The sequence below is a fragment of the Talpa occidentalis genome, unplaced genomic scaffold (genome assembly GCF_014898055.3).
Source record: "Talpa occidentalis isolate TD23 unplaced genomic scaffold, MPIMG_talOcc4v2.1 talOcc4.10, whole genome shotgun sequence".
NCBI classification, from domain to species: Eukaryota; Metazoa; Chordata; class Mammalia; order Eulipotyphla; family Talpidae; genus Talpa; species Talpa occidentalis.
Window position 1 is genome coordinate 79,217,331 of NW_023600993.1, and position 14,225 is coordinate 79,231,555.

The 14,225-nt window shown below is 39.7% G+C and overlaps 1 protein-coding gene across 2 annotated transcripts in view; it reads left to right on the forward strand.

Annotated features, from left to right (window-relative positions):
- The window catches only part of PAK5 (p21 (RAC1) activated kinase 5), a 375,558-nt gene that overhangs the window by 335,426 nt on the left and 25,907 nt on the right, over window positions 1–14,225 (forward strand). For both annotated transcript variants that reach the window (XM_054696397.1, XM_037494775.2), the window contains one exon: window positions 8,350–9,135. In XM_054696397.1, coding sequence (XP_054552372.1) covers window positions 8,350–9,135 — 786 coding nt within the window. The remainder of the gene's footprint in view (window positions 1–8,349; window positions 9,136–14,225) is intronic.

A 14,225-nucleotide genomic window follows, 5' to 3' on the forward strand; every position in this document is an offset into this window, starting at 1 on the left:
CCTCTCTGAGAGGTCCTGCCCTAATTCTCATATTTCCCAAGAATATGTGAGTTTCAGCTACTCACACAATTGGTAGCACCCCCTGTGATTACTGAAAAAGGCAGATGAAGGAAACTAAAAGAAAAAAAGGTCTGAGGTCTTTTGATGTTAAGAAATTCAACCAAGAGTGAACATTTCTTCCCATAATGTCTGAATTATATTGGGTCTGTTTATTTGTTGTGATTATGGTCCCTGCTGTTTCTAGCCACATTCTTTAATAAAAACAAGGTTTTCTGCAGAGAAAGAATTTAGATAGTTTAAAAGTAGGTCCTTTCTGAGAGTCCTGTTTTACTCTGAAGTCATAGGAATATTTAGTTTATTGACCTCCTGAGAAGTGTTTACCCGCAAAGACAAAATGAAACACATTCTTGCAGAGGACAGGAGACGTTGTTTTTGGAAAAGAAATGTGAGGTCTTATTAGGGCAAAGCTGTTAATTACACACTTCATTATTGTCAAGGTTAATACAGTCTGTGAGAGCAGAGGTACTTTTTCATCTCTTCCCGGGAACAAGGGGTGACAGCTGTTCTCATGGACAGATCCATTATAGCTTATCACTGGCCCACAGCCTGAGGAAGGAGTCCCATGAAATATGGCTGCTGTCACCAGAAGCCAGAGCAGACGCAGAGCTGGTCCACCCACAATGGGAAGACAATGAGAACCAAGGCGTCAAACTCATATAGATTGGATTACATTGATTTTTAATGCCTGGCTATTCCGCGGCGTGACAGTCACTGATACTCTTGCAGTTATTATATTATTGATTGCTATAAAGCTGCACAGTCTTGCTTTAATAAATATCTGATAATGGTAGTAATAAATAGCAGTCCCTACATTCTGAAACCTGGTTAAACCACATTGTACAATTCTGCATGTTTGGATTTCATTTCAACTTGCTGTTGATGATTCGTTAAAGTGAAGTCTGTGTCAGGAGATAAATATTGCCTTGTTTCTGCTTTAACTGGACTTCCTGATTGAATAACGTTTTTATGTGTACACACACACACAATGGTATGTATACATAAAACAATAAGTATACTGTTTAACACTATGTTTAGATATATATTTAATAATATAATGCTGAATCCTATTATACTGAAATGCATTTCTGAGCCTAACTTCTTATTGTAAAAGTGACGTTGATTGTGAAAAAATCCAGTGACTCCACTAACACACTTAATGTACAGTGAACAGCTGAGCAGCGGCTACAGCAGCATTGCTGGGCTTGAGCTCCAGAATCTCAGGTCCCTCCTCAGAATTATTGAATCAGAATCTCCCTTCAACAGGATCTTCTAGTGTTATGTTTGCATATTAAAATTTGAGAATCCCTAGTCTAAAATATAAATCACCCTTAACCTCTACACCCAGGGATGATAACTATGGATATTTTATCATATTTCTGTTAGTACTGCTTTTTCATGTATAGTTTTCAGCTTAAATATTGAAAGACTAATTTTGTTAATTTTTGTGGCTCAAAAATCACAGTTTAAAGAAAGCTACAAATCAAGTACTGATCATGATTTGAAGGTATTCCATTGTTTAGATTTGATAAGGGATATCTAGTATACATAACAATTGGAATTGTTTAAGTTTACAAAATTTGTGTTTTGTATCTAAAGTTACTAATAGTAGTTTAAGTCTATCAATTATTCTTTTTGTTCCAAAGTATAAAGCTGAGATTTATTTCTCCTATTTTTATTTCTCCTCTTATTCCTGAATTATCAAACTAATCTGAAAGTAAATTTTCCCATAATGTAATTAAATAACTACCATATAGTAATACTTACCACATGCCAGGAATAATTCCAACTACTTTACCTGTATTATTTCATTAAATCATCACATTAATACTATGAGGCCAGAATTTATTCTTGCCATTTTATGGATTTTTAAAAAGTGACCTAAAAACATGCCCAAGATCATACAACTAATAGGTTCTATAAGCCCAAGACTCAAAACAAGGACAATAAGTATTACATTTTTGTGTAAAAATATTTCTTACTCAACAAGGAGTTTTTATTTTTCTTCTAAATGTCATTTAGCTCATAGCAATGTTAATAGTTCTCCTTTCTTATAAACAAATATATTTATTGGTTTGTTACAAGTTTCTATGCAAACTAAACATACTATTCTGAATATGCAATGACAAGGGCACAAAAATAGCTAATTCTCCAATTATGAGGTCACAGATAAATTTGCTAAAACAACAATTTTTTAATTCCCGGGAAAATCTGAATGAACATTCTTGGGGGACAAAAACATTGTGAAATAGTTGTTTATAATTGTTTGGTTTTGAATTTTCCAAACGTAAGACATTTACAGTATAACAGATAAAAGCCTCTCCCAAACGGAACTTCATTCGGCTATCAGTCATTTAAAAAACATTTACAGATGATCTGGATATATCAGTATAGTGATATCTGTTGTACCTATCTATAGATATTGTTGCACACATGCACATATGCATGCATGAACGCATGTCTCTCTCTCTGTGGCATCTAAATTCCCTTTTCTCAGTATTCCCTGCAAATGAAGTGAGTTAGTTTCAAGACTACTCATTTAACTTATACATGAGATTGGAAGGGTTTTAGTGGGAACATAGGGAGATTGAAAGGATGGGCAGATTTTCTGAAAGGAATCACATAGGGAAGGATTATTTTTCTTCTAAATACTTGTGGCCTGGTAGTGAATTTCTAAGACTACTACCCCAACTCCCAATGCAATTGTTTATTTATTTGCTGAATATAATTCTGGATATAAATTCAGAAAGAAAATTCCAAATGACAAATGGTTGAAAAGTTGATTTAATATGTGAGGTTTATTTCTCCTATCTATTGTTCCCTTTTCTTCTATAATCACAATTTCCATCATAGTTCCAAACATGGTGGCATCTTAACACATTCCGATCATTTTGGTACCACTAGCATTCGCTAAATAGTGACCTGGTAATAATCTCTTTTTCTCCTGTCATCCAATTACATCTATTGTTTTTTCCTGAACCCAGCCCATAATTCTCTTCTTCCTGAAAACTAAGATTTTTAGTTTGCTTTTTTCTCTTATCTTTTCTTTACAGCCTTCATATTTTACTTGTCTTCATTGATGAGCTATATTCTTATCTCCTGAATTTATTCCATATTTATACATTTGTGATCACCTGAAGGCATTAGCATGTTTTAAAACTGTTTTGTAGTTACTACCCCCCCCCATCAGCTTTTGTAATTCCTGGTTGAAGGGGTTGGAGGAGGAACTACTAAATATCAAGCAATATTATCTTATTTACAAATTGATAAGCAATGCAAGAATGAAACTTAGCACATAGCAAATGTGGATGGAATTGAGACCAGAACCTAGAATTATCCACATTTAGTAAATTCAACAATTCATTGTGAGGGTAGAGAGGGGAGTGGAGTTTGTAATAGAAGTATTTCCTTCAGTGACCCGTTTTTAATGGGTAGTGGTGTCCCTCACCTAGCTTTTATATTACCAATGGGTGCTGTTTTGTTTAGATAAAAAGTGTCTGCAGAATGCCTTGGAAGGATAGCTTAGAAAGAGCAAGTTAAAGAGAGAGGAGTTGGATTTGAATCTGAAGTCAATTGGCAAAGTCCAGTTTTTCAATAGGAGGAGGGAACCTAAATGGGGATATCCCTTCCAACACTGAGATACTGCAAACAATTCTTTGGTCCTAGAGCAGGATAATTCATGCATTCAGATATGGAGAGGCAGGAGGCAGACAAGAGAGACTAATTGAAATATTGTTTCAATTAGCTTAAATCCACAGAAAGCTGCCCTGGGGGAGGGGGAGTAGTAGATTCCGGATCACATTTTCTTGGAGTAAACTGCCTATTGTTCATGAAGGAGAGACTAGCAGTGTGAAAGAGCCTATCCAGAATGCTGGCTAAAAAGATGTTTAGTCGATACATTCTGACATAAATAAACTAATACTATTTTCTTAAAAATTGTGCCAAGCATTGTTAAACCATTGTTTTTTCCAGAACCCAGCTCATAATTCTCTTCTTCCTGAAAACTAAGATTTAGTTTTAATTTTAAATTTAAATTTTGAGCAAATATAAAGAAAAGTATGCAGGTAGATGTAGCTGAAATGCACTAGGAAGCTGCTCAATAGACTTGATATATTTGAGGGTCAGTTACTAGTATTCATGTTGAATGCATAAGAGGATGTCCATTTCATCCGTTCCTCTTACCTTCAGCCTTCATCCTGTCATTCTTTCCTGTGCGCTATTATTTACCATATTCATCTGTGTGGGCACAGGCATTGTTGCTCTGGGGAAAGGTCCTGGTAGATAAATATGATATATGATTCTTTTTCTTTCTAGGAAGAGCCCTTGGTAGAACATCTTCTATCTTGGCCATCAATCAATCAATTTATTCCCCTCACAAGCACAGTCACAACATTCCATATATTGGAACACTGTTTGGTGATAAAAGATTCAGACATAAATAGAAAAGGCTATTTATTAATTCATAGGACAACCTGGATTAAACTTAAATACATTATGCTAAGTGAAAGATACCAGACCAAAAGCCTCCACTCATTATATTTGGAAAGAGGTAAAACTATAAGGACAGAAAATAGTTCTGTGGTACCAGAGGTTGGAGAGGAGGTAGCACCCAACTAGGGAGCATGGAAGAATGTGGAGTGTGAAAATAATCTAAATGGCACAGAAATAGTGAATACATGATCCTTTGCATTTGTCAATTCCCACAGAACTTTACAGCCCAATGAATAAACTAAAATATGCAGTTTTCTTTTAAAAAGTCAATCAGAAGTTCAGAGGATCCCAGGATGGAATGCAGACTGTGACCAAAGATTATATATGTAACCTCATTGAAGGAGGGTGCAGGAAAAAAAGATACTAACCTAAGAAATTTGGAAAACTCCTTGAATGGAGCCTAACACTAAACTCAGAACTGTACATAAGCAGTGTACTCTAGTTGGCACAGTTTCCCACGGTGATCTGGGTTAATAATTCTGAAGCTACATACATACTGAGACTTAATAAGGAAACAAATGACAGTCAATGATATGCAGGGTTTTCAGTGTTAGAGAGCATTTTAAATAAGGGGGGGAAAGCTAGAAAAACCATATGGTGCTACATTAAATTCAGAGACATCAGTATGAATTCATGTCTACCTCAGCATAGACACAGAGGGACACTATGTAAGTATAGATGTGTGCATAGACTGGGTAAGTATACACATGGACATATTTCCTGGCTCTGTCTGGCCGCAGAGAGGAATTGGAAGCAATGACACCACAGTAGCAATGTGCACACCCAGCACCCAGATATTAATTTTGAATATCATTATCCAATAAAAGGAATCAGGGTTCCTTAGAGAAATAACTGATTTTAGAGCAGAGGCGGGGAAAATACAAAATACATGAACCTGGGGCATATTGTTACACCAGAAAGCAAATGCTCAGAAAATAAATTCATGGGGGTCACAACCATAAACATGAAAGAACTCTCATAACCCAAACTGGGACAATTTGAACAATAAAAAAAATACAGTAGTTCTGGATTATAAACCCAAGTATAAAATATCTGTGATCCATCCACCCTGATATAATAAATGATTGAATAAAAAATTGAGAGAATAGGCAAGTGTCATGTACAGAAAAATTCCAAATACTTTATGTAGACCTCACCTTTCAGGGAGATAGAGTGAATCCCACCCCCTGAATATGTACTTAGTGACTTAGGTCCAAACAGTGCAGTGTGGGAAGGGGGTACAAGAAGAGTATAACTTTCCAGTGTAGACACCTGGCAAACTTTCCCTTGGCCAGGTGACCGAGGTCAACATCAGCAGGGGTAAGCATGCTGATATGGAGACCTGGAGGTGATGTGATGGTACCTTACTTGCTCTGTGGTCTTCTTCGCAACAAATAACCATTTTAACATTGAGGGAAAACTCAGACACACCCAATTAAGGGCCAGTTTGCAAAATGCCTGAGAAGCACTCCTTAAAAAACTAGCAAAGTCATCAAAACAAGGAAAGCCTAAGAAACTGTCACAGACCAGAGGAGTCTGAGGACACATGACAGATAAACACAGTGAGGTCTCCTGGATGGGAACCTGGAATGCTAGGGAAAGACTCTTGGAAGCTGCAGAAATTGTGGAGGCCAGTTAACGGTGATGCAAGGTTAAGTTAATATGGGAGGGGGCACAAATACATGTGAGTTCTGTGTATTCTCTTTCCAACTGGTTTGTTGGTCTGAAATGATTCCAAAATAAAAGGTTAATTTTTAATTTTTTAAAGATCTATTTGTATTTATTTATGCATACATGAACTGGGGTGTAGGCCAGAGGTATGGGGGATAAGAGGATCTACCAGAGACAGAATGGGGAGCAGAACAGGGCCTCCCCGGTGGCGCAGCAGGTTGAGCACAGCGCTGTGAAGCTGTCCGCAGCCTTTGTAGTGCCGGTTTGATTCCCGGCCAGCCAGGGAGATTCCCACATGGTGCAGCAGACCTCTCCTATCTCACCCGCTGCTCCCCTCAGCAGTGTATTTCGGTCCTTCTGCCTGTTCTGCTCCCTGCTCTGTCTCTGGTGAATCCTCTCACCCTCCCACGCCTCTGGCCTGTACCCCAGCTCTTGTATAAATAAATAAATCTTTAAAAAAAAAAAAAGGAGAGAACTTTAAAAAAAAAAAAGAATGGGAAGCAGGACAGGAGGATCTACTGAAATACACTACACTGCTGAGGGGAGCAGCAGGCAAGACAGGAGAGGTCTGCTGTGCCATGTGGGTAGCTCCCTGGCCAGGGATTGAACTCAGGCCTCAATGGCTGCCGATAGCTTGATAGCACTGAGACTTAACCCCTGTGCCACCAGGGAGACCCCAATAAAAAAATTAATTTTAAAGATAAGCTTATAGACCATAAGCATTAGTCCAAGGCTGATTGTCAAGGGGTGGCAAGGAGAAAAGACTTGTCCTTCACCACGCATAGTTTAAAAAGCACTGATCTATAAAGACAGGCTCCAGGACAATTTAAATTTTTTTCTTCCAGTTTGAAATCTCCTGTACTAACTGAGGTGGTTTTAAACTCCTTGAGACTTGCTCAAAGATATTTTTCTCTTTAAATCCTGGAAGTCTGAAGTCACAACACCTTTGTTCTTTCATCCACCCCCATCATATTTTGCCACAATCCTCGTCATTGTCAAGGCGCAGCTGGCTTTGTAAGTGATTTGTGATTTCTTTCTGTTCCTGATACTGTGGTGTTATTTAGGCTTATTAAAGGGAACACTTGGGCCTGGTAATTTGTCACTGAGATTCAGGTATAACTGTCTCAATACCGAGCCACCCCAAATTCAGCCATGATGAGCCACAAGGAGGATGGTTAGAGTAACCACTGTATTTATGCACTTGATAAGAATATCACATTTGATCACAAATCAAATCCCACAAGAAGTCTTTGTGCTGCTCCCTATTTCCAGTTCAGAAATTTCTTTCCTTTCTATAAAATCTGATAATTTCGATTATGTGTCTTCCATAAAAGGATGGAAAAAATGTACATCCACTTCCAGAAATGTTCATATTCAAGTGACAATGTCTACTGGCTTTGGAAATCATCTAAATAATAAATGTAAAAAATAATAAATATGCTTTTTACAACCAATTGTAGGCTGTTAAAATGATAATCAACAACTTATTACTAAATGGTTAGGTATTATTTAAGTAAAAGTATAGGAAACAGATTTTCCATAAACTATTGATAGTAAATTAAGTGAAAGATTGTATGGCATTCTAGGTGGTTTTTTGACATTTAATGAATGTTTAATCTATTAAGAGAAGGAAAAATCTGCAACTTGACATGATTGTTTAATATTTGATTTGTTTCACCACTGAAATCGATCGATAGTTTTTTTCCTCCAGCATTTTTTTTAAATGTCATTTTTTTAAGATTTATTTATTCATACAAGAACTGGGGTACAGGCCAGATGTGCGGGAGGGTGAGAGGATTCACCAGAGACAGAGCAGGGAGCAGAACAGGCAGAAGGACCGAAATACACTACTGAGGGGAGCAACGGGTGAGCCAGGAGAGGTCTGCCGCACCATGTGGGTATCTCCCTGGCCAGCCAGGATGGAACCGGCACTGCAGAGGCTATGGACAGCTTCACAGTGCTGTGCTCAACCTCCTGAGCTACCAGGGGAGGCCTGCCTCCATCATTTTTTAAGGAAATGTTCTGGGGTCTGTTTTCCTCCATGGCTGAAATTGGGTGGGGTGGGGATGGGTTCCTCCACTCAATTTGGAAATGCTTTCTTTCAACAGTACTTACCTTTATAATTTCCAGACAATCGTTCGAGGAAACAAGCCGTGCAAGGAGGCCTCCATCAACGGCCTGCTGGAGGATTTCGACAACATCTCTGTGACCCGGTCCAACTCCCTGCGGAAAGAAAGCCCCCCCACCCCCGACCAGGGAGCTTCAGGGCGGGGTCGAGGCCATCGCGAGGAAAACGGCTTTGTCACCTTCTCCCAGTACTCCAGCGAGTCCGATACCACTGCTGACTACACCACTGAAAAGTACAGAGAGAAGAGTCTCTATGGAGATGATCTGGATCCATACTATAAAGGCAGCCATGCCGCCAAGCAAAATGGGCACGTGGTGAAAATGAAGCACGGAGAGGCCTACTATTCTGAGATGAAGCCTTTGAAATCCGATATTGCCAGATTTCCTGTCGATTATCACACTCACTTGGATTCACTGAGCAAAGCCAGTGACTACAGTGACCTCAAGTGGGAGTACCAGAGGGCCTCAAGCAGCTCTCCTCTCGATTACTCATTCCAGTTCACGCCTTCTAGAACTGCAGGGACCAGCGGGTGCTCCAAGGAGAGCCTGGTTTTCAGTGAGAGTGAATGGGGACCAAGCCTTGATGACTACGACAGGAGGCCAAAGTCGTCTTACCTTGGACAGACGAGCCCCCAACCCACCATGCGGCAGAGGTCCCGGTCAGGCTCGGGGCTCCAGGAACCCATGATGCCCTTCGGAGCAAGTGCATTTAAAACCCACGCGCAGGGACACTCGTACAGCTCCTACACCTACCCTCGCCTCTCAGAGCCAACCATGTGCATTCCCAAGGTAACGTTTCCTCCCTCCCTGGAGGGTGCAAGCACCCTTGACCTTCTTCTATCATCAGATTCTGAAGTGCTTGTTTACCTTCTAAGTGAGAATCCAAATCGAAATTCTATCTTATTTCCACCCACAAGTCCCCAAGGCAGATTTAGGACAAGCCCATCTATTCATTGCAGTCAAAGTCTTTTGGGCTCCCCTACAGGGTTTCTGATTAAAAGACAAAATATAATTTATTTGACAGATATTCTGATAGACTAATGATAATGTGTGCTCCTGTTGTACTAAGTTCTCAGTTAAGGTGTATATAATTATAGACCATTAGATGGAGTAATACAATGTCCTGCAGTCTCGCAAGGTTTACATGGATCTGCTATAAAGAAAAAAATAATCAGGATGATGTAGTATGTTTCCCATAAGGTTAATTTTATTCAATTTTGGGATAGAAGCTAGTTGATGGACCTTTTTCAATGTGTTGTTGTTGTAATTCCTCTCAGTAATTTTTTTAAAGCTAACTGCTAAAAATTTGATTTGCTCTTTGACTGGTTCATGACAACCCAAAGTTCGGGAACCACTGTTGGAGAAGTTACTGAACCTACAGACACATACTTTGGAAGACACTCTGGAGAGTGCAATTAATTTATCTTCACATGGTAACTCAGAAATGTTTTTGCTATCCCATCTGTACAGCAAAGTGAAAATGGGGCATTTGGTGATATACTTTGGATTAAAGCGGTCTCAAGCCTTTGGTGAGGGACATGATTTCCAGTAACCTGATCATGTCCATCTACACCAAATCTTCTTTCTTCGGCAGGTTGGTGGGCTCCACAGTAAACTCTGAAAGGCAAGTCTGCTGCATTCATCTGTTTTATTGATTATAGATTGCCAATATTTTTCCTTTGCTTATATAGTTTCTCAGAAACCCAACCCATCATGTAGAAGAAAAGTATTTTATATTTTTTCACATTTGCTAGGTTGCCTTTTCTTTTTATCAATCATTTCCTTTGCTGTTCTAATGGTTTCTTAGTGTGATGAGGTCCCGCTTGTTTCTTTTTGCTTTTGTTGCCTTTGCTTTTAAAAAAAAAAGTGTCAAATCAAAAAAGGAATCATCAAGACCATTGTCAAGGAGGTTATACCTATGGTTTTTGTCTAGGATTTTTATGGTTTCAGGTCTTATATTTAAGTCTTTACTCCATTTTGAGCTGATTTTTTTATGTAGCCTAAGATAGGGATCCAGTTTCATTATTCCAGGTGGTATTCACATTTCCTCATACCATTTATTAAAGAGACAATCCTTTCCTCAGTGTGTATTCTTAGCTTCATTGTCAAAATTTAATTGACTATAGATTTATTTCTGGGTTCTCTTCTGTGTTCCATTGGTCTGTGTCTGTTTTCATGCTAATAACATACAGTTTTGGTTATTATAGCTTTGTAATACAGTTTGAAATAAGAAGTTTGATGCCCCCAGTTTTAGTCTTCTTTCTCAAGGTTGTTTTGGCCATTTGGGGTTGAATTTTTGGGAAGGAAGAATATATTTGGAGTATTGTATTAGGGAGCTGTTTTAGGTCATAGTCATAGAGAAAATTTGTCCAGAGGCTATAACCTTTCAGCCCCACAGCCATATCTGACCCATTAACATATTTGGTCTACCTAATAGTCATTCCAAATATGTGACATCAAGAGATTTCACATAGAAGTATTAACTTACAAGTTTCAGGCTTCTATTGAAAAATAAAAAGGACAATGGCAGGGCCCCATTTTCATATTGCATTGGAAATGGATTAGCTGAAAGTGAAGCCTACCTCTTTAGAAGGGACAACCCTTGCCCAGACCACTTTATTCATTTTTTCCATTAACATAATCCCTAGAGGTGTTCTGGATTCAGTGTGACCACCAACAACCCCTGCCTACTCTTTTCACAAAAGGGGAAACTGAGACCCAGAACGTTATGTAACACCCTTAAGGTTTCATAGTTAGCTGATTGCAAAACAAGGACAAAAATCCCAATGTGGTGTTTCTCTGGTCTTTCCCCCATTATACAAACATATGTTGTTTCAGAAATTCCACTGCAATTGTCAGTAAACCCCAGCAACCACCAGAGCTTTAGGGTGATGGGTGAGTGATGGGAAGATGATGGAAAGAGGGAGAGAGAGGAGGCGGGAAAGGAGGAGGGAGCTATTTGCTCCCTTGCCTATACCCTCTTCCTGCAGACTTCCAAATATATAATACAAAGCAGACCTGTCCTGACATTTTATTTTGTCCAACTCATAAACAATGCACAAACTATTGTGGCTCAGGGGGGAAAGTTATAACAGAAATAGTACAAAAACCATTGTGGCTCAAATAAAAAATAATAGTATATTCACCCATGGGAACTTCCACCAAGAGAGCCCTTATAATCAGGACTCCAAAGGAGCAAGCTGCTGTTCCATGTTTCACTGGAGACCCGTGAGAAATTCACGAGCAGGTTTTGTGGGAGGTTAGGAGGTGGGAGGCATGTTAGTAATTAAAACGTTTACTTGATTAAAAATATAACATCTCTCTGAAAAGACTTAGATGCCCGTGTCTTTAGAGCTGTACTCTTAAAAATCTACCAATCACATGCAGATCTCCTGCTGAGGGAAGAAATAGCGATCACGACTCAGATAATTTGGCTTTGCCTCGAGGAAAAGGAGGCTGGTGGGTAATGTTCACATCTCCAATAATAAGAGAAAGCATGAAATTTGTGTAGGGCTTCCAATAGAGGAAAAATGAGAAGGTATATGTGCGTGTTTGACCCCAGTTTAACATTTTCACCTAAAGAAAAAAAGTAGTAATATTAACCCCCAGAAAAAATTCCTCCAATGTGCCTACCTACTTTCCCTGTTGTCATAACAGGAATCAGATATGTGTAATCTATAGATGCCTAATCTGTAGGCATCCAGCTCCCTACTTATATATTTTTTGCTTTGTTTTTTTGTTTGTTTTTGTTTTGCTGAGGCTGAGCAGAAGATACGTAGGGTTTGAGGGTGGGGAGGGTGAGCCCAATCAAACAAAATCTATACAGCACTGCACAAGAAGGGAAACTGACTGGAGATATTGTCACCAGGTTTTTGCTTTTGCTCATTTTGAGCCTGTCAGGACCCGGGAAGCTACCTGCTCCTGAGTCTCAGTGCTGGTGTAGCACAACCATTCCTTACTCTGACTCCAAACCATGAAAGCCCCCAATGCAAGAACAATTCTGCCAGTTCTGCAAGTCCTCGTGTAACAGATAATGCATTGCCTCGTGAAGCCACTCAGCCCCATAAAGCAGGACTACTTCCCCCTGCCATGCTCAGTACCAACCAGGTCAGTCAGCTCCAAGGACACATTGGATACATCCCCCTGCACAGCCTCTGAGGCCATCGAGCCTTAACTTGGCTTCTTACAAGTTGATTTTAATGCCTGCAAAGGTGAAGTCCACTTAGGTTGCATTATTCTGTCTCATTCTATGGATAAACCTTGGCACTAGCAACATTTTAGGGTGGAAGCCCCTCTTCTATGGCTATCAAGTACATTTTGGCAGTTAAAGGTATAGGTTCTGCAGATAAACTTCCTGGAATCAAGTCCTAATGGTGTCACTCAACACGGGGTGATTAAACTGCATAACTGTACTTATACATCTATAAGGTGGGAATAAAGAGTATCCATGCTCATCATCTTGTATGAGGGTTAAATAAGTTAATAGTTAAAGCAGCCTAGTTAACACATGTCATCAGCACGTCAGTCTAGATGGGGAGCATAGAGACAGAGGATGGCTGTGATATGTTGCTAAGGGTTCCAATGTTCCAGGAAATTTTGCAAGCATGACCTAACTTATATCTCACAATTCTAGAAGACTTCAAGATTCGTTTTATGGATGAGCGAACAGAGGCACAGACAGAATCATACACTAGTTACGTGTTTGGATCCTGGGAATCTGATTCTAGAACTTGTGCTTATAAATGCTTTCTGATGTTACCCAGAATTTTAAATGTGGGTGAAAGCTGGGAGCCAGGGCTGCAAAGGAAACATTCAGAGAGAAGAGATCCCTAAGATTTGCTGTGCGTCACTCTACCTTGAGTAATGATCTAATTCAATTTTATAAAAGACTATCCAACTTTCTTACCCATTACAAGAGGCTTTATGAGTGCAAGTTTCAGAATCCAATTCCTAGGATTCAAACAATTACTAACTATGATCTTGTCTGTACCTCAGTTTCCATATCTGTGAAGTGGAGTGTTTGAACACCTGTATTAAACCTCTCCTAAGGTTTAAACATATTAATAAATATAAAGGAGTTAGCATATGGCAAAGACTCCGTATTAGTCCCTAAACCCAGGAATATTTCTGGTTGGAAAACCTGTCACCATATCTGCTAATGCCTATCAGAGGAGCAGCCTGGCACATAACCTCTTACAGATTTTCAAAATAAGAACAAATTCAATCTGAATTTGTGCTCATAGCCACTCTGTAAGTACAGCTGTCCTCACTTTAGAGATATGGGTCACAGCAGGAAGGCCAGAGGAGCTACGTGGCTTTCCAAAGGCCATGTGACCAAGCTGGCTTGAGGACCCCAATCCTGCCAGCTCAGTGCTTGCTCTGCTCTCTCAAATGGACGTGAAATTCTCAGCCCTTTCATGGAAGCCAGAGGCTGAGGAAAAACAGACAATTTAGGAGTATTAAAGCAAGAATAGTTCTGGTCAGCCAGCCCTTCTTGTCTACCTCCCCCTGCCACCCTTCCTCCCCCACCTCTGCTCTCCCCCACACAGGCCAGCCAGTGACCACTGCTGGCCTAGGCATCCCAGACAGATTAAGGGATTCTGACTAACCATAGAAGACTCAAAAAAAAAAACTGGTACAATTTCCCAGACCTTCCTTCTGGGACTATAGGAGCAGTTTTCCCCTACTCAGCCATCACTGCTTTCCCTTGAAGGAAGAAGTCTGTGAACCAGCATGCTCAGCCTTCCTGCATCAAGAATTTAATGACTCGCTGTTCTTTGTGGTACTTGCTAGACCCAGATTCAGCCAAGGCTTCAGGAACAAAACAATAACTCTTTGTCTATTGAGGATCCCTGCACCTTTCAGAGGTCTTTTAGGAG